The following is a 26,058-nucleotide window of genomic DNA, read 5'->3' as shown; positions in this document are numbered from 1 at the left end:
ACAGGATCAGGGGTCTCGGTGCCTGGCAAGTACCCACTCAGAATTCTTTCGTCCACTTCCAAATGAGGTGGCACCTTTCCCCACTCGAGCTGCCCCTAACCATCATCAGCTCTTGACGTTTTAAGTATCTGAGCCAGATTTTCAAACATGCTCAGAGCCAAGATTTTCTGACTGCTTCTCCGGGACCAAATTTTCTGCCAGGCACAGTCTCCTGCACAGACATGTAACCAAGGCAAGACCCTTCCACAAAAGGGCGGCACCCTGTACACTGAAACGATGAGCAAATCTGATTACTTACAATGATGCCTAAAGAGGAGCTGGGCACAGGAAAATACAGGTGCCAGCATCTACTTGCAGAACCTGTCTTTACACTAGCCTCAATCCAGATCGATAGCTCTCTGCTATACATGAGGTAGAAGGAACAAGACCTCCATTAGCAATTCTATTTTACAGAGATGAGACTTGCCACAGCTAAAAAATGCTACAGTTGAAAACAAAACACCCCTCCAATAGCTCACGCAGCAGGATTTGACTTATTAGTGGCAACAGCATCAGTAGCAACTGATAAACCTCACCTCAGCATCACAGATAGAGCTGAACAACAGCTAACTTACCCGTCCAGCTTCCTTCCTTTTGCCTTTTACTCTGATCTTCCATCACACATCTCAAAATGATCCACGTCCCATACCCACACTCCTACATGAGACCTTGTCAGCACTCCACGTGAAGCCAACTGCATGAAGAACCCTGGGGATGGCCAGGCCCATCTGTTAGAGGCTTTTCTCTTCATGGGTTGGTGTTTTTATTTTAACTCACTCTGCTTCTGGGCCCCTCTCCATCTCTCGCTCCTCCCAGCTCCCTCTCTCCATCCATGAGGACAGAGTTTCCATACTGGCTCGGGGCCAGCACATGTATGGTCAAAGGCAGCGCTCAGGAAAAGCCATCTTCTGCTCCCTTTCACGCATAAACACCATCGGTTCCCAGCTCAGGAGGACAGGGCTGCATGAGAGCTTGGGCTGCAGCACAGGAGGACTGGGGACCTGCAAATCCTCCACGGGCGGAACACGACAGCCTGGCTGCAGGGCAACCACGTCCTCTTCTGCCCCCCTATTCCAGAGACTTTATCCCAACTGTCCATGAGCTGCTTGTCAGATGGCCGACATAGATGTGCCTCACGTTCAGCAAAGGACCATGCAGAACAGCACGTAAAGGTAACAGGTAACATTCAAGCCAAACTCCCGTTTGCACAAATGACTGAAAAAAAAGGAAACCAAAAGACCCCAAGCAAACCTGGCTGGCAGCATCACAGCAGTGGGATGATAACCTCACCCAAAATGTGTAAGAAGGCCTCAGAGATGTACTAACTCCTTATAAGTTTAATTAGTAAAAGCTGACCTTTAATCACCACTGTTAACTATTGAATCTGCCCTGCTAAATCCCTGGAACTAATAGTATGCCAGCTGCAGCTGGTTTCCCTAACCTGGAGAAGGGAAGCACTGAAACAAAGGATGAAGAATACACCAGCACTCGCAGCATTCGTTCCAGCAGGACATTACTCTTTTGAGCTTCTATCTTCCCAATTATGCTTGACATCCTCCCAGCATTACCATGTGACAGTGCTATTTGCGGAAAAGACAGAAGTAAGGCTCTCAATACATGTTATCTGCATTAAAGAAAGTAGTTTCAGTGTTTCAAACTTCTTGCAAGGAAGATTTCTCGTGAGCTCCCTTTTGTGGTCTTCGTACATGGCACCCCACATTGGACCAGCAAACATTTAGGTAACCTTTTTACCCCAGAGTGGTACAAACCCAGGGGGCTTTAGTAAAAGATTGCCCTGGCCATCACACCAGCATTATCCCAAGAGCACAACTTCTGTTGGCAACTGCAACAGTGGCAGGCTGGAACCATATGATGTGCTTCAGAACTGCTCAAAGCAGTCTCTGCACAGGAGAGACAAGACCATCATGATGTTGGAGTCTTAAAGGTGTTTCACTGGGGGTTCTATGCTGTGAGTTCCCATTGAACTCATGGGTCACTAAAAGACATGAACTAGGGAAGACTCGTATGAGCAGCAGGCAAGTATCCATTGCTTCAATAAAGAACCAGACTGGGGACTTATGACTTTCACCTAATCAGTCCTAAGTCAACAGACATAGAGCACTTTGACCCAATTAGGTGGTAAATAGAATCACAGAATCATCAGGTTGGAAGAGACCCACCGCATCATCGAGTCCAACCATTCCCACCAATCTCTAAACCATGCCCCTCAGTACCTCATCCACCCATCCCTTAAACACCTCCAGGGAAGGTGAATCAACCACCTCCCTGGGCAGCCTGTTCCACTGCCCAATGACCCTTTCAGTGAAGAATTTCTTCCTTATGTCGAGCCTGAACCTCCCCTGGTGAAGCTTGAGGCCATTCCCTCTTGTCCTGTCCCCTGTCACTTGGGAGAAGAGGCCAGCTCCCTCCTCTCTACAACCTCCCTTCAGGTAGTTGTAGAGAGCAATAAGGTCTCCCCTCAGCCTCCTCTTCTCCAGGCTAAACAGCCCCAGCTCTCTCAGTTGCCTCTCACAAGACTTGTTCTCCAGCCCCCTCACCAGGTTTGTTGCTCTTCTCTGGACTCGCTCCAGAGCCTCAACATCCTTCTTGTGGTGAGGGGCCCAGAACTGAACACAGGATTCGAGGAGCGGTCTCACCAGTGCCGAGTACAGAGGGAGAATAACCTCCCTGGACCTGCTGGTCACGCCGTTTCTGATACAAGCCAAGATGCCATTGGCCTTCTTGGCCACCTGGGCACACTGCTGGCTCATGTTCAGTCGCTGTCAACCAACACCCCCAGGTCCCTCTCCTCCAGGCAGCTTTCTAGACAGACTTCTCCTAGTCTGTAGCACTGCACAGGGTTGTTGTGCCCCAAGTGCAGGACCCGACACTTGGCCTTGTTAAACCTCATGCCATTGGACTCTGCCCAGTGGTCCAGCCTGTTCAGATCCCTTTGGAGCCTCCCTGCCCTCCAGCAGATCAACACTTCCACCCATCTTAGTGTCGTCCGCAAACTTGCTAAGGGTGCACTCGATGCCTTCATCCAGGTCATTGATAAAGACATTGAACAGGGCTGGACCCAGCACTGAGCCCTGGGGAACCCCACTTCTCACTGGCCTCCAGCTGGATTTAACTCCATTTCCCACCACTCTCTGCGCCCGGCCATCCAACCAGTTTTCCACCCAGGAGAGTGTGCGCCTGTCCAGGCCAGAGGCTGACAGTCTCTCAAGCAGAATGCTGTGAGAAACTGTGTCAAAGGCTTTAGACGCACATAACGGCATCAATATGTCCTGAATCGGACTGGCCTATAGTACTTTAAGTATTTACTAGTGATGATGCCTTTTAGTGCCATATGACAAAAAAGACTGAACCGGTCCTCAGCCTGTGCCGTGCCAAGCTTCCCCACAGGGACATGGCCCTCAGTTGAAAACCCAGCCTGTATAGGGTCAGCAGCATCAGGGTCTCTAGTTTCTTTGTCTTAGGCACCCACCTTCAAGATCACCCAAGGCCCTGTGGAAGCCTGCATTTCAAAAGCACAGCCTTCATGAAGCCAAGAGCCTAGAGTTCAACCGTATGGTGTACACAAGACTGACCACAGACATCTAGAATGAAAGCAGTGTTCACCAAAACCTGGTCTGAAACCTCTATCAAACAGCACGCAGATTCACACATTTCAGTCTTTGCTTTCATTTCCAGTAGCTGGTAAAGATGCTTAGAGGTGAAAACTAGAGAAAAATCCTGTAAGATAAATGTGCTGTTGTCCTTCCCTTTGCACTTCAGAGCTACAATCAAGCAAGCATTGTCTCTTCTCTAGCCTTGTCTGGACAAAACAGTGCTTACAGACCAGTACCTCCCCCCCGGCCTCCACCCCAGTTTTTGAGGTGTATCTAGGCAAAACCAGGCTCACACATTTACTGTCAAAGCACGAATGCAACAAGGAATGTCTTTCTAGCTACAATCCACCCCCTTCTTCCCCATGGAGAGTCTTCTCAGTCCTAAAGGAACTGCTCTGCAAGTTCATTAAAAGTCCTATTTCAGCATTTCCTTCATAGTAGAGGCCTCTTCCAGCCAGCTCTTGGGATCCTGCCAACAGACATATCAGCCACTAGTACTTAAATCCTTCTGCTGAAAAATGCTTCCCTAAAGAGCTTATACCCCGGCTCTGGATGCCTAACAGAGCCGATAGTCAAAATTAACCAGTCTCAACAAGAGCTTGAGAGGTTCTTCTCCACTCTCACAGGCTTCGTGCTGCACTAGAGCACTTTCCTCCCCTTGGCCTGGCCTCCACTTAGAAAAAAAACAGCTTCAGCACAGTTCCAGTCAGGAAATAAATGTCAGGTGCTACAAAGGGAAGAGAGAACCAGCTGTCTTGGATGATGCATTCAGGGGGATCCAAAAGAACAAAACACTTACTGGGCATTTCTGAAACATCTAGCATTTCACCATGTTTAACAAAGCTCTGCTGTATGAAGAGCTGATGGGAGATGTTCTTCAACTTGGGGCAAAGATTTTCCTCTGAGTCCCCAGAGCACCCGGTACAACAGAGGTTTTAATACCTGTCCAAAGGAATTAGTTGTTATGCCTGATATTCAAAATAACTCAGTGGAAAAGCTCCTCCTGAGTAAAGATCACTTCCGAAAACCACAGCCTTGAAGCTTAAGTGGTCTTTTATCATCTCCATGTCAAAATGAACATTTCTAACATGTAAACAAACCAGGCATGGGAGAAATATAAGCATATTGTAAGCACTTGACAAAGGATCTAAATGCCCTTCTTGTTTTTGGAAGAACAGAAAAGCATCACGTGGTTCTTTCTGCAGACAAAATGTCCTAAAAGATTTCCCAAGGCAGTGAGCTGGGGACACTACTGAAAGCAGAATTTTGCGACACTCCACATGTAATTGTGGTCTGCAAGGAAAAATGTGTGGGGAAGGGAGCTGATGAACAGGGAGCACTTCTGTACTGCCTGTCAGGATAGGGAACATATCGAAGGACAACCTAGGCTTCAGCACACAACCTTCTCATCCACAGGGAAAGAGAGGTCCCAGCTGAGACATAAATCTTTAGCCTGCTTTTTACATCCCAGGTCGCTCCAGCGCCCTTTGTTTTCAGTGCTTTCTCTTCCGTTTCTCAAACAGGCACTGTATTACCCTGGGAAATCCTGTGGCCTTCCTTTCGTTTCCATACTTAGCATTTTCTGTTGTTTCCAAGTCTGTAGATACTGAATCTCACACACACTGAAACAGAGTTTGGATTATTTAAAAAAAAAACAAAACAAAAAAAACCCAAACAAAAAAAAAAACCCAAACCCAAAAACCAAACCAAAGCCTGCAAACACTGCCCTAATGACAACAACTCAGCATACAACACAAGGGTCAAGAAAACACATTCCTTTCCTCTGGCAGGACCAAGTAACAACTCCCCTTCTGGTGGTTCAGAAATGGAGCCAGTACACTTCATTGGAGTTCGCTACCACACATCAAGAATGAGTGGTCAGTAAGGTGGCAGCCAACACAGAAAACAGCTTTTTAATCCACCAGCAACACCAGCAGCTCTCCTCCCAGTGGTAAATGAAAGCCCCACAAAATCCCTCTGCCTTTCTCTTTATCCTCCCAGCTGAGCTCCGTCCCGGAGATGCTCCTGTCCAAAACCAACAACCCTGCCTAAATGGCAAGAGCAGAAGTGGCCGGGAACACCCCAGGGTCAGGAACAGCTCCCATACAGCTTGCTGACCTGCCTAGGAAACAAACTGCACTCTTGCAAAGAGCCGGATTAAGAGCCCCGTGCTCAGACCTTATTTCCCACTCCAGCGAGGCTCCAGCACAGCCCCAAGGAGTCAGAAAGCCTCAATCCCCCCTAAACCACCACTGCTCCAGCACTGAGCATCAAGAGCCGGACTCCTTGGAGACTCATAAAGCCAAGTTCTCCGAAAGCATCCCAAATGCACCTTGCACGCTTTACCCTCCAGTTTGCATGTGCCACCCTGGGAGCCAGGCAGCAGACAGCTCTAACTCGGTTCCTTTCCCAGCTGCCGTTTCCCCCTAGGAACCACACCAGGAAGGTGAGTCGGTGTTTCTCACCCCGGGGCAGGCGGAGACTCTCACAGATCCCAAGCGGGGAGGCAGAAAGGCCACCCTGCCAGGCTCCGGGCTGCTCCCCAGGGTAGCCGCTTCCTCCTGCCGGGAGCGAAGCCAGAGAAAAGCAGGGAAAAAGAGAGGGAAAACGCATCTTAAGGTGGCGGAGAGGTTTCGCTGAAGCCGAGGGGGGCTCTGCCGATTGCTCCAGCAGGGCCCCGACTTCCCCTGGAGAATATTCTCAGCGTTTCTTCGCATTTTTTTTCCCCTCCGGGAAGGCAGCGCTGAGCCCCCCAAGGCCCCTCGCCGCGTCCCCGCTCCTGAGCCCCTCGGCTGTCCCGTCCCCGCGGCCCCTCCGCTCTGCTCCCACCGGGAATGCGGCGGGGACCTGGGTGGGGGGACAGAGCGCTTCCCTCCCGGTGGGAATGGAGCGGGGGAGGTGGGGGCGAGCGTTCCCATCGCGGTGGGAATGAAGCGGGGACGAGCAGCTGGGGGGGGGTCGGCTCCCGCCCTCCCGTTCCCATCCCCGCAGCATCCCCGAGGGAAGAAAGGCACCCGCGGCGCTCTCAGCACCCCCTCCCCGCACCCCCTACCTTCCTCGGCGGGGCCGGGGGGCCGTGCCCCGGCATCGCGGCGCCGGGCTGGCGGCTGGGGGCTCCGCTGCCGCCGCTGCCGCCGCCCCCCGCCCGCTCCGGGCCCGCCGGCACCGCCCCCGCCCCGCCCCGCCGGGGAACCGGGTGTGCGCTGCGGGGTGGGGAAGGCGGGGTGCAGGGTTAATTGTAGGGGGTGCAAGGAGGGGGGGTGCTACGCGAGGGTGGGAGGGTTTGCGGGGAGGTGAGAGGGGTGCACAGGGTTAAGGGGGTGCAAGGAGGTGGGGGGAGTCGGGGTGGGGGGCGCAAGGAGAGGCAGGAGGGTTTGCAAGGAGGTGGGAGGGGTGCACGGAGTTAAGGGGGTGCGAGGAGGTGGGGGGAGTGTGGAGCTGGGGGGGCTGCAGAGGTGGAGGGGGATGCAGGAGCACGGGGAGGTGGGGGGGCTCACAGAGGGGAGGGTGCGCAGAGGTGGTTGGGGTGCATGGAGGTGGGGGGTGAGTGGAGGTAAGGAGAGTCATGCAGAGCTAAGGGGAGCTGCACAGGGGTGCTGAGGGACATGGTTTAGTGATTGATAGGAATGGTTGGACTCGATGATCCGGTGGGTCTTTTCCAACCTGGTGATTCTATGATTCTATGGCGAGGCCAGAAATTAATAAAGAGATGAGGTGCGCAAGACACCTTCCCGATTGCGAACAGAACTATCCAAGAGAAAGTCAGAAGTCCCTTCTTGCTACCAATACACTACTGGTTACTCCAACAGTTTCCCGCTGCTGAAATGTATGTGATGGCATCTGATCAGCTCAAAGACACTTCATGAGAAGTGGCTGGCCAGGAAAACCTCAAGCCTGTGGAACAGTTTCCATCAGCAGAGCTGTTCACCTGCACAGGGCCATAATCCAGCTCCCTGTTGGCACAGAATTTTAGTCGGTCAGATCTGAGCTACCCGTTAAGGCAAGGGAGGGATCTGGATTGGAAAGCAGATTAATTCTTCCTACAGATTAAATCTTTCTTTTCAGTTCCCAGAGTACATGAAAAATATCAGCAAGGGGCTTTTTTTTCCCTCTGAGTAGAAATATGCAGTTAGTAACTTAGATCCAAAGCTGGGAACCAACTGAACTCCCAGTGTGCAAGGCCACAGCTCCCAGCCCAACGCCTCTCAGTAGCTTTCTTGAACAGCTGTGATGGCACCACGAGTTGCAGCATCACCTTTGTGTGGGAAGTCCTCTAAAACGCACTCTTTGACAGATTGTGGTCACATACACAAAAGCTCCTAAAAGGGAGAGACTGATGATGTCTTCATTAGCTGTATCCTTGACACTGGCTTCAGTAGTAGTTTCGATATATAAGAGGCACATGTCCTTTGAGAAGGAAATGAGCAATCCTTTCTAGCAGTGTGATTCCAAATGAGATGAATATGTTGCCAGCCAACTTGGGAATAAGCAGGAGACCTAGCACTGCCATGGGAACAGAAAGCCCGAGGTTCAGAGGAAGCATGGAAAATGAAACAACTCAGTAGCTCTACTGAAATATCATCTCAGCAGGCATTTACTTTTAATTTTAATTTCTTTTACAAGCCGTCTTGCACCCTCAGGTACTTCTGTTATTCAAAGCACTGACTGTTTCACTAATACCCCAAATAAGAAAATCACCAATCACAAAGATCATAGAATGGTTTGGGTTGGAAGAGACCTTAACGATCATCCAGTTCCAACACTCCTCCTATGAGCAGGGGCAACTTCTACTAGACCAGGCTGCTCAAAGCCTCATCCAGCCTGTTCTTGAGCACCTCTAAGGATGGGGCATCCACAACTTCTCTGGGCAACCTGTGCCAGTGGATCAGCACCCTCAGGGGAAAAAGTTTATTCCTAATGTCTAATCTAAATCTCCCCTCTTTCAGCTTAAAACCATTACATCTTGTCCTATCGTTGCAATCTCTAATAAAGAGCCCCTCCCCAGCTTTCCTGTAGGTGATGATCAGGAGACTTCAACTACTGCAGGCAGGCTACCATGGGGAATCCTCAAGTTTTGCTTAAAAGTAAAACCAGCATCACCAGCCTCTCTCATCATGGAAAAAAAGAAGACGCAATGGCTGAAGTGTGTGTCATGTGCCCATATGCCCACCCGCATGTGTCAGCCCCCTCATTTCTTTACTGAGGGGGTGATGAAGCATTAGAACCAGAGAAGCAGTGGAGTCACCATCCATGCAGGTGTTCAAAACCCATATAAACATGGCACTTGGGGACATGGTTTAGTAGGCATGGTGGTGTTCTACTGACAGTTGGACTGGATGACCTTAAAGGTCTTCTTCAATTTTAAGGATTCGATGATTTCCCCTGCAAGAGTGGTGAAGCATTGGAACCAGGGGAGTGGTGGAGCCACTGCCCCAGACATGTTCAAAGTGCTATCATGAAGCACATGCAAGAGAACTGGGTGATCAGGCCCAGTTTTATTTTTTTGGCACTGATGAGACCGCTCCTCAAATACTGTGTTCAGTTCTGGGCCCCTCACCACAAGAAGGATGTTGAGGCTCTGGAGCGAGTCCAGAGAAGAGCAACGAAGCTGGTGAAGGGACTGGAGAGCAAGCCTTACGAGGGGCAGCTGAGAGAGCTGGGGTTGTTTAGCCTGGAGAAGAGGAGGCCGAGGGGAGACACCTCATTGCTCTCTACAACTACCTGAAAGGAGGTTGTGGAGAGGAGGGTGCTGGCCTCTTGGCTCCCAAGTGACAGGGGACAGGACAAGAGGGAATGGCCTCAAGCTTTGCCAGGGGAGGTTCAGGCTTGACATCAGGAAAAATGTTTTCCCGGAAAGGGTCACTGGGCAGTGAAACAGGCTGCCCAGGGAGGTGGTTGATTCACCTTCCCTGGAGGTGTTTAAGGGATGGGTGGATGAGGTGCTGAGGGGCATGGTTTAGTGTTTGATAGGAGTGATTGGACTCGATGATCCAAGAGGTCTTTCCCAACCTGATAATTCTATGATTAAGCATATAGACGTGGCACTTTGTGACATCTTTTAGTGGGCGCAGTCGTGTTGGGCTGATGGTTGGACTTGATTTTGGAAGTCTCTTCCAAACTCAATGATTTTATGATTTCCATCCACCACACCGGTCCAAATGAAGGCAGGCTCAAGCGCAAGATGCCACCCGCCCAGTGACAAGAGGGAAGAGGCCTCCCAGGGGGATGCCCCTACCCAGGAGGAATCAAGCTCACCCCCTCACAGGTGCCACAGAATCATAAAATAACCAGGTTGGAAGAGACCCACTGGATCATCGAGTCCAACCATTCCCACCAATCTCTAAACCATGCCCCTCAGCACCTCATCCACCCATCCATTAAACACCTCCACAGAAGGTGACTCAACCACCTCCCTGGGCAGCCTCTGCCAGTGCCCAATGACCCTTTCTGTGAAAATTTTTTTCCTTATGTCCAGCCTGAACCTCCCTGGTGGAGCTTGAGGCCATTCCCTCTTGTCCTGTCCCCTGTCACTCGGGAGCCAAGAGGCCAGCATCCTCCTCTCTACAACCTCCTTTCAGGTAATTGTAGAGAGCAATGAGGTCTCCCCTCGGCCTCCTCTTCTCCAGGCTAAACAACCCCAGCTCTCTCAGCCGCTCCTCGTAAGACCTGTTCTCCAGCCCCCTCACCGGATCATCGCGTCCAACCATTCCTACCAAGCACTAAACCATGCCCCTTTGCACCTCGTCCTCGGGTGAGGCAACAACAATCCCACCCTCTCCTTCGGCCTTCCTGTCCCTTTAATGGCTGGGCCGCCAGCGTGCGCCGGCTCTGATTGGTCCCTGCGCCGGGTGATGGGTCCCCGCGCCGGTTCTGATTGGCTAACCCCACCGTGGGCTGTCTCTGATTGCCCCCTCGGCGGCTCTGATTGGTTCTTTCGCGGGCCCTGATTGGCTAACCGTACCGCGGGCTGCCTCTGATTGGCCCCTCGCCTCTCGCCGTCTCTGATTGGCTGAGCCCGCGCCGGGCTGCCTGTGGTTGGCTCCCGCCGCGCCCCGCGCCGGCCGGTCTCTGTCCCTGAGGGCGGGGGGCGATGGCGGCGGGCGGCGCCGTGCGGCTGCTGCCGCGCCCGCTCCTCGCTCGGGCGGCCGGGGCGAGGGCCGCTCCCGTGTGGGCGGCGTTGGCGTTGGCGCTGGGGCCGGTGGTCGGGCGGCGCGGCGGGCGCTGTGTGGCCGTGGCCCTGTCGGTGCCCGCCGCGCCCGCGTGCCCGGCGATCCCGCGGCGGGGGGCGGCGGGGCGGCGGGGGGCGGCGCGGGGGCCGCTGTGGCGGGTGGGGCTGGCGGCGCGGCTCGGGCTGCGGGCCTGCGGGCTGCTGCTGCGCTTCGGGCCGCTGCTGCTGCTCTACCCGCTGAGCCGCCTGGCGCCGCGGCTGGGCGCGCTCTGGCTGCGGCTGCTGCGCGGGGCGGCCGAGGCCGCGGGCCCCGCCTGCGTCAAGCTGGGCCAGTGGGCGGCCACCCGCAGGGACCTCTTCTCCCAGGCCTTCTGCGACGAGTTCGCGCAGCTGCACGGCGCCGTGAGCCCCCACCCGTGGGGCCGCACCGACGAGGTCCTGAGGGAGGCCTTCGGCGAGGCCTGGACGGACGTCCTCGCCTTCCAGAGCCGGGTACCCGTCGGCTCGGGCTGCGTTGCCCAGGTGTACAAGGGCTACGCCAACCTGGCGGCTGTCGCCGGCTCCCGTGCCGAAGAGCTGGCGCGAATCTCGGAGTCGCGGTCGGCTTTCGAGGCGTGGGAAGTGTCAGGCTTTCGAGGCCTCCTCAGGTGGCTGCGGAGAAAGAGTGAAGAGTTGTGGGACAAGAGGAGCAAACTGCTCCCAAATGCAAATCCTTTGCCAGCGAGGCACCTCGTACCTGTAGCCATTAAAGTAAGTCAGACGTCTGGCCTGTAGATGCCTGAAAATGGAGCGTGCTGGACGAGGCTGATCAGATTTTAATTCACGTGGAGATGAATATCTGGCTAGGGACAGGTAGAGTGAGAAGTGATGCTTGTCTCCCTCAGTGTCCCCTCTCAGCGCTTTGTTTCCAGCCAGCCACGATCCAGACTTGCGGCAGCCCTAGCTCTTCCCAGCACTGCCGGTGGCACCTTTGACGTGGCATGTGGATACCACAAGTGTCTGCAAGGGCTCAGTTTATATTAAAATAATGAAAATTAAGTTTCATTTCGCCTTCCAGAAAATGAAAACCCTTCTCTGGTCACATAAAGAAGTTTGGAACAGAACAGTTCTTTCCAGCAAAGTTTATTTAAGGGAATCTTGTATTTGAGCTGTTTCAAATAGTTGTCAGTACTGCATGGCGTGGAGAGGATAGGGGTGCAAAAGCAATGGAGAATGGCAATGAGTGAGGCTGTAGGTTTCAGCACAGATATATTCCGTTTGAAGAGTATAATGTGTTTCTTTATAGCTTAATCCATTGCAAAAAACGCAAATTCTTTGAGCACTAGCTGGGGAAGCCTTGTTACCTCACAGTTTTGCAGGCTGGTTTTCTCTGTGCATCACTTCAAGTGATTGAAATGGACCACCCTTTTTACAGCCTTGGGGAGTTGATCTTGCCACTGTTCATGCTTGTGCAGGTCCTGCATCCTGGGCTGGTCCACCAAGTCCAGATGGATCTGTTTCTGATGAAGATGGGTAGTCGCATCCTTGGCCTTCTCCCTGGATTCAAGTGGCTCAGTTTGACAGAGATTGTGGAGGAGTTTGAGAAGCTTATGATTCAGCAGGTGTGTCTGATCCTCAGGTACTGGAGCAAACGTGCCCTTTGTCTTGCTACTGGCTGGCTCTAACTGTTCATTAAAGGGTTAGTTGAAGGCTTGCTTGTCCTTAGGTTATGTTTTTTATTCTGATCATTCACATAATGTTACTGTAGGAAAGCTTATATACTTGAAGACTAAAAAAAAAAAAAGGCAAAAGAAAGGAAAAAATCAATAATCTTTTAGATTTAAAAATTTTTTTTTAGACTTTGAGTATGTTTTGTAGTGAACAGCCTGAACAGCTAGCCATAGTCACAGTACTTTTTTGAACACTGGTAAGAGACCTTTCCTTAGGAACAGAATTTCTCCAAGCAAGAGGTCAGATGTGTTTTTTCTCTGTAATCCTACACATTTGCAATCTGTACTTCCTGGTCTCGTTTGTTAGCACTAAGGTATATGTATCGCCATAACTAATATAATTTCATATAAGTTAATAATATATTCTATATCATATTGTCATGAGACTTATAGTATTGATACAGTTAAGCTTTGCAAACAGATCTGAAAACATGTCCCAATTCACTAATGTCTTCCAAAGACGTAGTCCTGAAACGTCCTTACTGCCAAACTTAAAAAGATTTCACTACGTGCTTAATTAGGCTTATGTTTCTATTAATGTGAACCTGCTAACTTCATTTAGGTGTCTAGATTGCAGATCCCAAAGTCTGTTATAACATTTTGAAAGCTCTAATCCTATTCTACTATTGCAAAACATTTGCATGTAAATTCACGCTGTAAACATCTGTATTCAGATGTGGCTCGAGGTCATTAGTACCACTTTAGTTAAGTGGAGCTTTTGGTATATGCTCTGAAGACTGAGGATTAGGACAGCATCTGATAGGCCTGTTATAATTTTCTTTCTCTTTGAAAAAACAAGGAATATTCCTGGCATATTTCCCATTGTCAGAGGAGGTGAGACAAGGTTACCCTCCCTCCTGCCTGCTTGAGCAGCAGCAGCAGTGGACAAGAGAAGGTAAAAGAGCAGGCAGAAGGGATGCCCTTGTATCAAGACACTGGATCACTGGGAAGCTGGGGCCAGGGCTTTGCACAGTGGGTTATTTTGTGTTGCATTAAGTTTCTTGCTGCTATGGCTGCCTATCTGTAAAGTGAAGTTGAGGCTGCAGTCCTACATTGTCTGCATGCCCTGCTATTTGGACAGTAAGCTTTGGCTCAGGATCTTTCTTGCCCTTGAAAATAATGCAGTCTCAGGTCATTTTTGACACAGCATGAAGAGCAATGAAGCTGGTGAAGGGGCTGGAGAACAAGTCTTAGGAGGAACAGCTGAGAGGGCTGGGGTTGTTTAGCCTGGAGAAGAGGAGGCCAAGGGGAGACCTCATTGCTCTCTACAACTACCTGAAGGGAGGTTGTGGAGAGGAGGGTGCTGGCCTCTTGGCTCCCAAGTGACAGGGGACAGGACAAGAGGGAATGTCCTCAAGCTTCGCCAGGGGAGCTTCAGGCTTGACATCAGGAAAAATGTTTTCCCGGAAAGGGTCTTTGAGCACTGGCAGAGGCTGCCCAGGGAGGTGGTTGAGTCACCTTCCCTGGAGGTGTTTAAGGGACAGGTAGACAAGGTGCTGAGGGGCATGGTTTAGTCATTGATAGGGATGGTTGGACTCGATGATCCAGTGGGTCTTTTTGAACCTAGTGATTGTGTGATTCTTCCATTGGGAAAGCAATAAGCATGTAAGAAGCACCACTCTGTTTTCATTCTGGTTTTCTGACCAGTTTTGTTGATATTGAGTATCACACCATACAATCATATTCCCATACAGGATCCTGAAGTTCTAATTGTAATTGCATCTAATTCCTGATGTCCTTTTTCTTGTTCTCCCTTGAGATTGACTTACGGTATGAAGCCAGAAATCTGGAGCGTTTTGGACAGAATTTCCTAGGTGTTGATTTTGTGAAGTTTCCAACTCCCCTTTGGCCTTTGGTAACGACAGATGTTCTAGTGGAAACATTCGAGGTAAGAATTGCAGGGTCTGGGAGCAGTGGTAGCAGTGAGAAGGCCCCTAAGAGATCATGTCGAGGTGTTTGTTTGGGAAGGAGTAATCAGAGCCAGAAGGATGTTTTTCTCTTATTTGCTTAAGGAGGTTGGTGTCCTTCCTCAGGTCTCTTCTACTTTCTTTGTAAACAGTGAATCCCTGAAGACAGGTGGCAGACAACTCCATATAGAGGTGAACACTTGGCCTGAAACCAAGCAGACCAGCAGTGTGTCCAGACACCATGTGCTTGCCTGTGCTTTGCAAACCAACACCATGCTCCAACTCTCCTCTGGAGTGGGTCAAAGCAAGGAGCTCAGCAATGTGACACTTAGTAAAGCTTGCCTCCCTTTCCTTGGGGATGTTTGAGTCACAGACAAAAGCTGCTCTCAGATTTAGTTTTCCTGCTTGTGATCCTGGCCAGAGTCTTTCTGCCCCAGGCTATATCACACCAAACCCTTGCTTCTCTAATGTTCTCCATCACAATACCCATGTCAGTCAACACGGGTTCACAAAAGGCAGGTCTTGCCAAACTAACCTGATTGTCTTCTATGACAAAGTGACTCAGCTGCTGGATGAGGGAAAGGCTGTGGATGTGGTCTTCCTGGACTTCAGTAAAGCCTTTGACACAGTTTCTCACAGCATTCTGCTTCAGAAACTGTCAGCCTCTGGCCTGGACAGGCGCACACTCTAATGGGTGGAAAACTGGTTGGATGGCCGGGCCCAGAGAGTGGTGGTAAATGGTGTGAAATCCAGCTGGAGGCCAGTGACAAGTGGGGTTCCCCAGGGCTCAGTGCTGGGTCCAGCCCTGTTCAATGTCTTTATCAATGACCTGGATGAAGGCATTGAGTGCACCCTTAGCAAGTTTGCGGACGACACTAAGCTGGGTGGAAGTGTTGATCTGCCGGAGGGTAGGGAGGCTCTGCAAAGGGATCTGAACAGGCTGGACCACTGGGCTGAGTCAAATGGCATGAGGTTTAACAAGGCCAAGTGCCGGGTCCTGCACTTGGGGCACAACAACCCTGTGCAGTGCTACAGACTAGGAGTCTGTCTAGAAAGCTGCCCAGAGGAGAGGGACCTGGGAGTGTTGGTTGACAGCGACTGAACATGAGCCAGCAGTGTGCCCAGGTGGCCAAGAAGGCCAATGGCATCTTGGCTTGTATCAGAAACGGCGTGACCAGCAGGTCCAGGGAGGTTATCCTCCCTCTGTACTCGGCACTGGTGAGACCGCTCCTTGAATCCTGTGTTCAGTTCTGGGCCCCTCACCACAAGAAGGATGTTGAGGCTCTGGAGCGAGTCCAGAGAAGAGCAACAAAGCTGGTGAAGAGGCTGGAGAACAGACCTTATGAGGAGCGGCTGTGAGAGCTGGGGCTGTTTACCCTGGAGAAGAGGAGGCTGAGGGGAGACCTCATTGCTCTCTATAACTACCTGAAAGGAGGTTGTAGAGAGGAGGGTGCTGGCCTCTTCTTCCAAGTGACGGGGGACAGGACAAGAGGGAATGGCCTCAGGCTCCACCAGGGGAGATTTAGGCTGGACATTAGGAAAAAATTCTTCACGGAACGGGTCATGGGGCACTGGAACAGGCTGCCCAGGGAGGTGGTTGATTCACCTTCCCTGGAGGTGCTTAAGGGATGGGTGGATGAGGTGCTGAGGGGCGTGGTTTAGTGTTTGATAGGAATGGTTGGACTCAATGATCCGGTGGGTCTCTTCCAACCTGGTTATTCTATGATTCTAATAGGTACAGGCTTTACTGAGCAGGACCTTTCTAGGGTACTCTTATAGCCTTCCCTCAGCTCTTAGCAACTAGGTAATAGTGTGGTTGAAGGTGGGACATAGAATGATTTGGGTTGGAGGGGACCTTAAAGGTCGTTCCATTCCAACCCCCTCAGACTAGACCAGGGTGCTCAAGGCCCCGTGTTTGACTCCAGCTCTCTTTATTTCAGGAGAGTGAGCCTATTTCACACTACCTGCATGCGGAGGTTGCCACAGAGCTAAGGCAGCGACTTGCAAAGATGGGCATGGACATGCTGCTAAAGATGGTAGGCACTTGGCCGAGGCTGGAAGTGGAGGTTGTTTTTCTGCAGGAGCTGTTCAGTTGGGGTAATAACACACCACATCTCCTACCCTTCTCCGCATGGACTCAAAGATACAGCTGTGCCTTTTGGAGCCAGCCTGTGGATGCCAGCTATCTTGCAGTACCCCAGGCCTGGGGCTGCTAGGGCGCTGTGCAACTCCTGTAGTGGCAGAGGGAGGGTCTGTTCTTCATGTGCAACGTAACACAAGGTACACCACTACTGTAGACTTTGACATGAAGCTTCTTCCACCACGCAAGAGCGGTCTGCTTGCACACAATAGGGTCTGCCTATGCAACTTGATCAGTGCATCGCTTAAGAAATCCATTTAATGAATATTCACATATTGCCCAAGTGCTACAGAGTGCAATGTAATTAGAAAACATCCTGCTCTGTACAGAGACTGTGGATGTGACTCACAGGGAGAACAGCTACCTAGTTTCTTCAGTTATTGACTCCTCCAAAACTGCTTCTTTCTTACAGTAGAGCTAAATATGGAGTAAAGAAGACAAACATGGCCACGTTCAGCGTATGATTCACCTTATGGCTTTCTTGTTATTTTGTGGTTGAAATCACAAGTGATCTGGAAAGGAGTGTTGAGACGTCACACAGTTGACTTGAGGAGTCATGAGAACTAGCAGGGAAGAGTTGCAAAAGAAGCTCACGCTATTGTGTGCGTAGGCAGTGAAATTCAGTTGATAACTGCAGTATCGTGCCAGGGCGATGATGAGGTCTGCTGTTCTGACTCTGTAGTGTGACAGACTCTGAAATAACTTTTGCCACTCAGAAAAGCAGTGGTGGAACTACAGTAGATCTATGCTAACATCGGCTTCAATGGTTAGGGGTAGAATAGAATCAAAGAGCAAAAAAATAACATTTTGGCTGCAAAGTAAAACAAATACCTGTTTCTTGAATACTCTCTGCAGTTCTAGTCCCTCACTGTCTAGGACCCTCTATTTTAAGGGCTGTAACAGAGCTAGAAGAGGTGCAGAGGAAGGCAGACAGATTGATAACTGGTGTGGACTGGGTTCCATACCAGGATGGTGAAATAATTTGGACTCTGCTCTGGAAAGCAGAGAAATGGGTAGCTTATGATAGAGATAGATGCAGCCATGAGTGCATGGGAATGAATATGGATATATTGTGTATGTTTTTTCAGAACAATGAGGAGGACGTAAAATGATCAGAGGTCATTTTTTTTTTCAGGCAACGCCTGAAATTCCTTTTTTTTCACACAGCTCTAATTATTTACGTGGCAATTGGACAAATGTATAGGAAACATCCATGAATACAAAGATAACCTCCTTGGGGCAGGATATCCTGCAGTCTTGGGTGGCCAGGGGCGTAAGTGGGGAAGTACTGTCTTGTGCTTGCTGTCCTGCTAGTCCTTTCTGGTGGTGACTGGTAGCAGAGGCAAAGAAGTGCGACATACATTTGTTTCCTCTTCTTTTAACTTGTCTTCTTTACTTTTCCGTGCAGTTGCAATGTGGGATGTCCCGGCCTAGACAAACTGAACCATTCACTATATGCCACCAATATGCAAGTGGTCTGTTCTTACTGCATTACTTTTTGCCAAGACTCACCAGTGTGCTACCCATGGCCAGAGCACTACTGGTCCCTGCTGGGACTCCTGGCTGTCCTACCTGACCTCTAGCAAATACAGATGGTTAGGTCACACCGCTCTGCTGACTCCCCTAAAGAGAGGAGCACCCACGCCACTTCAGCACAGCTGGTCCCCAGCAAAAGCCATTTGATATGTGGCTGCCGGGGGTGATGCACATGAGCAATGGCAGCGAACAGACCAGGAACAAACCTCTGCTGTTTGTCTGGGAGTTTTGGTGTGGGCAGGTTTGGTTGGAATTAGCTGCTCTAAGACTTGCCTGTCCTCTAGGTCTTTGTTGACAACTTTGTCCATGCTGACCTGCACCCTGGGAACATCCTGGTTCAAGGCATGACCCACGTCAGCGCCAGCTGCAAGGAACAGACAGCTATCGTGGACCTGTGTGACACGCTCGTCGTGGAAGTGCAGCCATCCCTCAGGCGGCTCTGCCTGGTGCTGCTGGATGCGGGGATTGTGGCCGAGCTGCAGAGCGCTGACATGCAGAACTTCCGGGCAGTTTTCACAGCTGTGGTCCAAGGCCAGGTGAGACCTCTGTCATGGGGCTGGGAGAGGGAGGCAGATGAAAAGTCTGATGGCCACAGTGGTATTTTTCCTCTCTACTTCCCCTTACAATCCTTCCTAAGTGGGGAAAAGGACTTGCTAGCGTGGAAGCTCTACTAGTCACAGGGATAAGATGTTCAGCTAAAGCAAGTAGGCTGCCGCAGTGGAGTGATTTCAGTGGCCCAGGAAGCAAAGTGATAAATGGGGAGCATTGGCTGCCACTCTGGTTCAGAGTGCTACAGACTAGGAGAAGTCTGGCTGGAAAGCTGCCTGGAGGAGAGGGACCTGGGGGTGTTGGTTGGCAGCCGACTGAACATGAGCCAGCAGTGTGCCCAGGTGGCCAAGAAGGCCAATGGCATCTTGGCTTGTATCAGAAATGGCGGCAGGTCCAGGGAGGTTATCCTCCCTCTGTACTCGGCACTGGTGAGACCGCTCCTTGAATCCTGTGTTCAGTTCTGGGCCCCTCACCACAAGAAGGATGTTGAGGCTCTGGAGCGAGTCCAGAGAAGAGCAACAAAGCTGGTGAAGAGGCTGGAGAACAGACCTTATGAGGAGCGGCTGAGGGAACTGGGGCTGTTTAGCCTGGAGAAGAGGAGGCCGAGGGGAGACCTCATTGCTCTCTACAACTCCCTGAAAGGAGGTTGTGGAGAGGAGGGAGCTGGCCTCTTCTCCCAAGTGACAGGGGACAGGACGAGAGGGAATGGCCTCAAGCTCTGCCAGGGGAGCTTCAGGCTCGACATAAGGAAAAAAATTCTTCACTGAAAGGGTCATTAGGCAGTGGAACAGTCTGCCCAGGGAGGTGGTTGAGTCACCTTCCCTGGAGGTGTTTAAGGGACGGGAGGACAAGGTACTGAGGGACATGGTTTAGTGTTTGATAGGAATGGTTGGACTCGATGATCCAGTGGGTCTTTTCCAACCTGGTGATTTTATGATTCTATGATTCTGATGCAAGTTAGGACTGGCTGGGAGCCACTTGTATTTCAGAGACAGCTGCAGAATCTGCCAGATTTTGCTAGAGAGGAGAAGGGATTAACCTGGTCTTTCACACAGGTTTGGTTCTGCAGCCTTGAAAGCTCATATGCCATCCTCCATTTAGCTGTTGTGTCACTGTCTGTAGAGATGAGGAAACAAAACATAGGTGAGTGGGTGTGGGAGTGTCTGACCACTACCAGGCTCCTCTGTATAAGGGAAAGACTTTATCCTCCTTCCCACTTATTTAAAATGCATTCTTGGATGGATTAGAGAATCCAGTGCTGATGTCTCCTATTCATTCTGAGAACAAGCAGCTGTGCTCATACTTGGATGTTTCTGTTCCTCACTTGTGGGTTGCATGGCTCACCCGCATATCTCAAGAGGAACACGTTTTATCTTGGTTTGTTTAAGCTGTTACAGCATTACGGAGGAGTCACCGCAAAACCGTGTATTCTGGCCCATCCTGTGCTGCCAGATTTACTTCTCAGCTACTAAACACAAACTCTAAACATTTGATTGCAAGTCCTTTGTGGCTCAGACAGGGAGTAATTAATGATCTACAGGTGAAAAACTTCTGTGGTCTCGTTGCCAAACCTGGAGCCTCTGGCTCTGTATGTTGTTGTCAGACACGTCTTTCAAGAAGAGGTATAAAGCCTCATACAAGTGAGGCTTGTGCACGGCTCCCCCTCTTTTTCACCAGGCATCTGCTGACATAGGATCAGCTCACTCTTCCTCTGCAGTTTGCAAACAGAAGTTTGGACTTAGCCTGTCGGGGAGGTTAGTAGATGCTGTTCTTTACACCATTATTTCCTCTGCTGAGAAAAAAATGCCAATCCGGTGGGTTTTATTTTCAACCCCGAAACTTCTCCTGACTGCCTGAGGGATATCTTTGTTGTGTTCTATCCTACAAGACCTGAAAGAATAATAAGCAAGGTATTGCCAGATACCAGCTAAGGCTTTTGGACCAGTTCTGCTCTTCCTGCACCTACTTCTGTTGATTTGCAGGGTCTCGTTACTGGAATGGGAAAGCATGGCCCTGAGAGTTCTCCCTGCAGTGTGCCTCCTTCAGGGACCTTTGCAGCAGGGGCCTTCCAGGGACAATGATGTGCAGCTCCCTGTAGGCCTGCTGGCACCAGTGATGAAGTTCTGTTTCTCCTTTTCACCTTGTTTCGCAGGGGGAGAGAGTGGCAGAACTGATCCTTCATCACGCCCGTGCTAACCAGTGCCAGGATGTTGAGCGATTCAAAGCTGAGATGGCAGAACTAGTGACCAAGGTCCGGGGGAACACCATTGCCCTAGGAAAGGCAAGTACACAGACAGTGCCTTGCTCTCACCTGTAATTCAGTGCAGCTTGGCTTTCAGAATGATCCTTGTGGCAGAGTCAGCTCTGATCTCATCAGAACCACCAGCCAGTACTGTGTGCTTTTCTTGTCTCAGGTGCAGCAGAAGTCCATAAAATCCTTTCTCATCTCCTTCTAATAAAAATGCATGTGTTTGTTCCTATTTTTTTTTTTTAAACTCTAACATCCACAGCTCTCTGTGCAGAGTTTCTGAGCCTGAAGTTACAGTGTGCATCCTATTAGCTGAAGCCAGCCTGGGCACTTCAGAGAACGTAGCGTGGTGGTACTGAGCAAATGAATGCATGTTGTGTACTGCTGTGAGGTCAGATGTTCTCAAGTCTTCCTAGGCTGGCAAGTAAGCAGAACCATGGATCATAGCTGAACTCCCCCCAGGGATAAGGAATCATGTCTCGGTGTTGGCTGTTGTCAGCCCAATAGTCTTGTTCCAATCACCAGAGCCTAATGCTAACAAATGCTTAGAAGAGTCCTGCCTGTCGCTCACACAGCTCAGTCTCTTGGCAATTTTGATCAATTATTAATTTCTTCTTTTGTGTTCCAGCTTCAGGTGGCAAATCTCCTCTCAAATGTCTTTAAGCTATTGATGACCCATAAGGTGAGGTCCTGTCATTGTCTCCTTTCAATAGCTGGAAGTTTATTTGGGAGGGAGAATCACTGGGAACCTGAAGGGCTGACAAGCAGGGGGACTGATGAAATGAACTGCTAGGAAATGAACTGCAGGAATGCATCCAAATGTTGCAGGATGCTTATTCTTAGGTCTTGATACACATCCTACCAAAGCCAGTTTCTGTTTTGTTGTGTTTAATCCTAACACTGCATTTAGAGGTTGATATTAGTTACTAAAGGGAACGTTTCTCTAGTGTGGTTTTTCCTATCTTTTTTATAGTCCCTTAGAAGCAGAAAATTAAATCTAATATACGTTCCACTTGGATATCATTGCATGTTTTCTTCCCTGGGCCTCTGTCTCGATATGGGGTTATGTACCATCTCTGAGACATTTTGCTGGTTTGTTAGAGGCTGCAAAAGGAAGTTGTTCACACAACAGAGATTCCTTTTTATAACTAATTGTATTTCAGGGACAAGTTTGCATGGTTGCAAACAACTTTAGAAATCCACAGAGCTATGGTGACCTGAGCTAGAGGAGATGAGAAGGTTGTCAGCAATGAGGCTGCCCTGCCTGCAAAGGGTCCCTCTAAATGTTCCTGAGCTAGAGGGTTTTGTCATTAAGACTCATTAAGCTGGTTTCTCATAACAAGAAATGTAATTCAGGCCCTTACAAAGCAAGTTCTCTCAATTCCATGCATTCTTAATGCCCTGGCATGCCTTGAAACAATCCTAGTGCCTGGCTGGGAACTGGGGAATAGTTTGCCGACATGCAGAGCAGAGGATCGTTTCCTGTGTGACCTGCTGGGCTCTTCGGTGGCTGTTCAGAAGGCGAGGTCCCCCGTACACAATTGCATGCATTCAAGCACATTGGATACTACTGTAGCTTATAACTGCACTGGCAAGGGTGAGCACTCCTAAGCTCCTGCTGTTTTAGTATGGAAGAAAAATTCCCTTTTCCTTCTTGGAACTGAAAAACAAACTCTCAGGTTCCCTTAGGGCACTTACCCTGAATCTGGCCTTATCTTTAGGCCTGCTGCTGGATTTCAAAGAGTTCTGAAGTAATAAGTGATAGAGTTACAGTGTAGTTTCAGGTGTGCATGTGCTTTACCCAGCCTCATCCCTTCCCTCTAAGCTTAACCAATGCTGGTACCAATGTGGAATGGGCACAGAGTCCATCTAGTCTCTTGTGGTTCCAGGTGAAGCTCGAGAGCAATTTTGCTTCCATCATCTTTGCCATCATGGTTCTGGAAGGTCTTGGTCGTTCACTGGACCCTGAACTGGACATCCTAGAGGCAGCTAAACCGCTGCTCATCAAAAGTGCAGCTTCTGTCCTCAAATAGACTCTAGTGGCTGCTGCCCTCTCACTGTGCAGGGTTACCTGTGCTGCTCGTGACCTGACAGAGAAAGAAGCTGAAGGTGAGAAGTCACACATCTTGGGGACACGCCATGCAGTGGTTACTCTTCATTAATATTGCCTTCAGTCATTTCAGCCAAGCACCAGGCATGGGATGATTAGGACACCTAGTCCCGAAACCAGGAAGACCATGCACAGGGGGAACAGTTGGAGAGCTCTGACTCATTACATGGTTCTAAGAGCTAATGTGCTCTGGTAGTTTTTAAACTTACTTGTGTAATTCAGGTGCATGGGATCACTGCAGCTGGGTGAGAAAAGCAGTCTTGTGTAAAAGTCTTTAAAAAGGTGTTCACAGATCAAGTCTTTTGAAATATATCAGGTTAAATATTTAGTTAATTTATTGACTTACCTGTCACGGTGGTATGAGAAATGATGTTCTAACAGCACCTAAGCAACTCATTGAGGCAGAAAAAAAGCAAATAAGCCTTGTTTCTTTTGTACTTCTAACTTCTACTTTTATTGTAGAAGTGTCCTAAGGTCCTGCATGGAGTGGTCTGTTTCGATGTCATTTTCGATGATAAAAACAGACCAGCCAACTTGATTTTTTTCCTTTTTAAACTTCCATACTCTAGCATAATACTATAGGAATTTGGATCAGAAACTGCAAAAGAAAATATTTGCCTAGGCAGAAAACCTAATTCCGTAATAAACAACTTTTGGGAATATTTGTACTGGTCTTAGTCTTTTTTTCTAAAGCTTAAAGGGTGTTTTTAGGATGAGGGGAAATAGCTTTAAATTGGAAGGGGGAAGATTTAGATTAGACATTAGGAAGAAATTCTCTATGGTGAGTGTGGTGAGGCACTGGCACAGGTGGCGCCGGGGAAGTTGTGGATGATCCCTCCCTGGAGGTGTTCAAGGCCAGGTTGGATGGGGCCTTGGGCAGCCTGATCTAGTGGGAGATGTCCCTGCCCATGGCAGGGGGGTTGGAACTGGATGGGCTTTAAGGTCCCCTCCAACCCAAACCATTCTATGATTCTATGAAATGTGCATTTCTGTTTGACTTTTCATTCTCCCTCTACCAGGAGTGACACAGAGCAAAGCAGTAACACTTAGGCCAAGCTTTAGGCTCTCAGAATCCTCACTGAAATGCCTGCAGCTGTCACAAAACTGGCTTAAATGAGAATAGCGAGAGTTTGACTAAAATCATGATCCAGCCCCTTCTGGATGATAAAGGAACAAAAGTTTACTCAATGCCATTATAAAGCAATCATTTTCAGCACAGATAAGAGAAGGGGTGTTCTGCAGAACAGCCTTTGTGAAATCTTTTTGCTATAGGCAGTCACAGTTAATGTAACAGATTAATTTTTAAAGTAAGAAAATCTCATAATAAATATTTATAGTGAGCATTATGACAAAGGTTAAGAAAATCCAAAAGCTGTTACTGCAGTAGCTGTAAAAGCCCCAAATCCCAAACTTCTATCTGAATATACCTTCAACTTGAGAAGAAGATGAACAGCTTCTGAAGTCACGCTACCATTAATACCTACTTATAATGATACCACATGATGGTAGCTATGTTCAGAGCATAGCATGATGGCATTTTCCTTTGAAGCCTCACGAACTGTAACAACAGATCTTAGATGTGATGGCTTCCTGCACTGATACATTGTGGCACATCTTATGTTTGGGGAAAAACATGTACAATTTCAGTATCCTGCTGTCTGCTTCCTTGTGGATTGTGTCCGTTAACCAGCTGTCTGTGTTGACAGCCGTATCAACCATAGCGTGAGCCATCTCCCTCTGAGGACTCTAGAAATAACAAGAATGCAATCATAATCCAGACCTGATAAGTAAAAAGTTCGTGAACTTGCTGCTTAAGATCTTAAGTTGTAACTGAAGTTTACCAAAGAACGAAAAGAAAACCTCTGGTGGAATTCTTTGCTAAAGAAACAACTCTTCAATAAAGTGAAGCACTCTTTTCCTTCTTAGGTTCTATAACCTCATTGTCCTCTTCCAAACAAGACTGAATGTCTTTTGGAACATTTTCTATCTTCAATATTTTTTCTTCCTTTTCTTCTTCTTCTCTGGAAAGAGGAAGGTGAACTCCTCACTTCAGACAGTTGCTCTTCTACTTTCTTGCTGAGCTCTTCTTTAATTGAGCTTGTTCCTGGGACGAAGGCATCTTCCTGCTGCACTGTAGGCCCTGTAGGCCCTGTGGGTTCCCAGGCTGTGAGGCAGCAATGGGGAAGGGAGGTGCCCCTAGTGCTGCACTTAGCACATGGTGGAGTGGAATCCAGACCCCTTGGCCAGCAGTCCAGGTGTGAATGACCCTGTCTGCGACAGCCTGAGGCTCTGTAACCCGGTGTCACGATGTACAGGTAATTCCTGCTTGAACCGACCACCATCCGCCTGGCTGCTAGAGGCATCTGCAGTTCTAGGAAGACGCGTTCGCTTAAGGGCATGAGTGATTGAAAATACTGTAATACTAAATATATTCCCAGATCTGCTGGATGTGAAATGGCAGCAGCCCAGGGTGTCTGCAGTGGTCTGCTTTCAGATAGTTAAGCAATGAAGAGAGAGTATGTAAGCAGACAGTCTGCTGCTTTATGATGATCATAAAATAGTGATTAATGACACATAAACGAAGTCAGAAAAACAAGCTTAGATTCTGTATAATGTATTTCATGTACTTTCCTTTAATCAGTATGTATTCCAGTACCAAATGCGTAAGGTTTAAAGCAGCAGTAGAGTTTAATTTTAAGGTTTAGGCTTGTTTCTGTAAGTCTAATTAGACTTAAACTCCTAACATTCTTGTCTTAACTAGCACATGAAAGAGAACTCAGAAAAGAAGAAAAGCAAGATACTCCCAAACTTTACATTAACAAAAAACTCGGTGTGCTGCTAGCACCCACTTTCCCTCAGTATGTGTGTGCCCCCTCCCATTCCATCCCGCTGCAGGGGCAGAGGTGCCAGCACAGCGCTCTGTGGTGTGTGCAGCCTCGGCTGAGTCCTTCAGTTAACACAGGTCTTGGGCACAGCCAGCCGTGCTCATGCTGAGCACATTTAAGCCAACTTCTCCAGAGGTTAAACAGAGCTTCAAG

General features: G+C 49.3%; 2 protein-coding genes across 3 annotated transcripts in view; one reads left to right on the top strand and one right to left on the bottom strand.

Moving 5' to 3' along the window:
• The window catches only part of DENND2A (DENN domain containing 2A), a 63,600-nt gene extending 56,795 nt beyond the window's left edge, over positions 1-6,805 (bottom strand). For both annotated transcript variants that reach the window (XR_011337581.1, XM_069859024.1), the window contains exon 1: positions 6,706-6,805. The gene's annotated coding sequence lies outside the window, so the exon portion shown is untranslated. The remainder of the gene's footprint in view (positions 1-6,705) is intronic.
• A 3,938-nt stretch (positions 6,806-10,743) lies between these two features.
• Positions 10,744-23,682, top strand: ADCK2 (aarF domain containing kinase 2). Its single transcript, XM_069859043.1, has 8 exons — positions 10,744-11,571; positions 12,276-12,422; positions 14,290-14,418; positions 16,378-16,473; positions 18,398-18,649; positions 20,815-20,943; positions 21,539-21,592; positions 22,800-23,682. The coding sequence occupies exons 1-8, from the start codon at positions 10,744-10,746 to the stop codon at positions 22,941-22,943; spliced, it is 1,779 nt and encodes a 592-aa protein (XP_069715144.1). The 3' UTR covers positions 22,944-23,682.
• The last annotated feature ends 2,376 nt before the right edge of the window (positions 23,683-26,058 follow it).

The sequence above is a fragment of the Phaenicophaeus curvirostris genome, chromosome 1 (assembly GCF_032191515.1).
Source record: "Phaenicophaeus curvirostris isolate KB17595 chromosome 1, BPBGC_Pcur_1.0, whole genome shotgun sequence".
In the NCBI taxonomy this organism is placed as follows: Eukaryota; Metazoa; Chordata; class Aves; order Cuculiformes; family Cuculidae; genus Phaenicophaeus; species Phaenicophaeus curvirostris.
The sequence above is the reverse complement of the archived record's forward strand: the minus strand, read 5'-3'. Positions and strand labels throughout refer to the sequence as shown.

Coding starts and splice junctions, on each gene's coding strand:
- ADCK2 (XM_069859043.1), top strand. CDS start 10,744: ATGGCGGCGGGCGGCGCCGTGCGGCTGCTGCCGCGCCCGCTCCTCGCT. Junction 16,474..18,397: donor TGGACATGCTGCTAAAGATG/GTAGGCACTTGG, acceptor CCTGTCCTCTAG/GTCTTTGTTGACAACTTTGT. Junction 20,944..21,538: donor ACACCATTGCCCTAGGAAAG/GCAAGTACACAG, acceptor TTTGTGTTCCAG/CTTCAGGTGGCAAATCTCCT.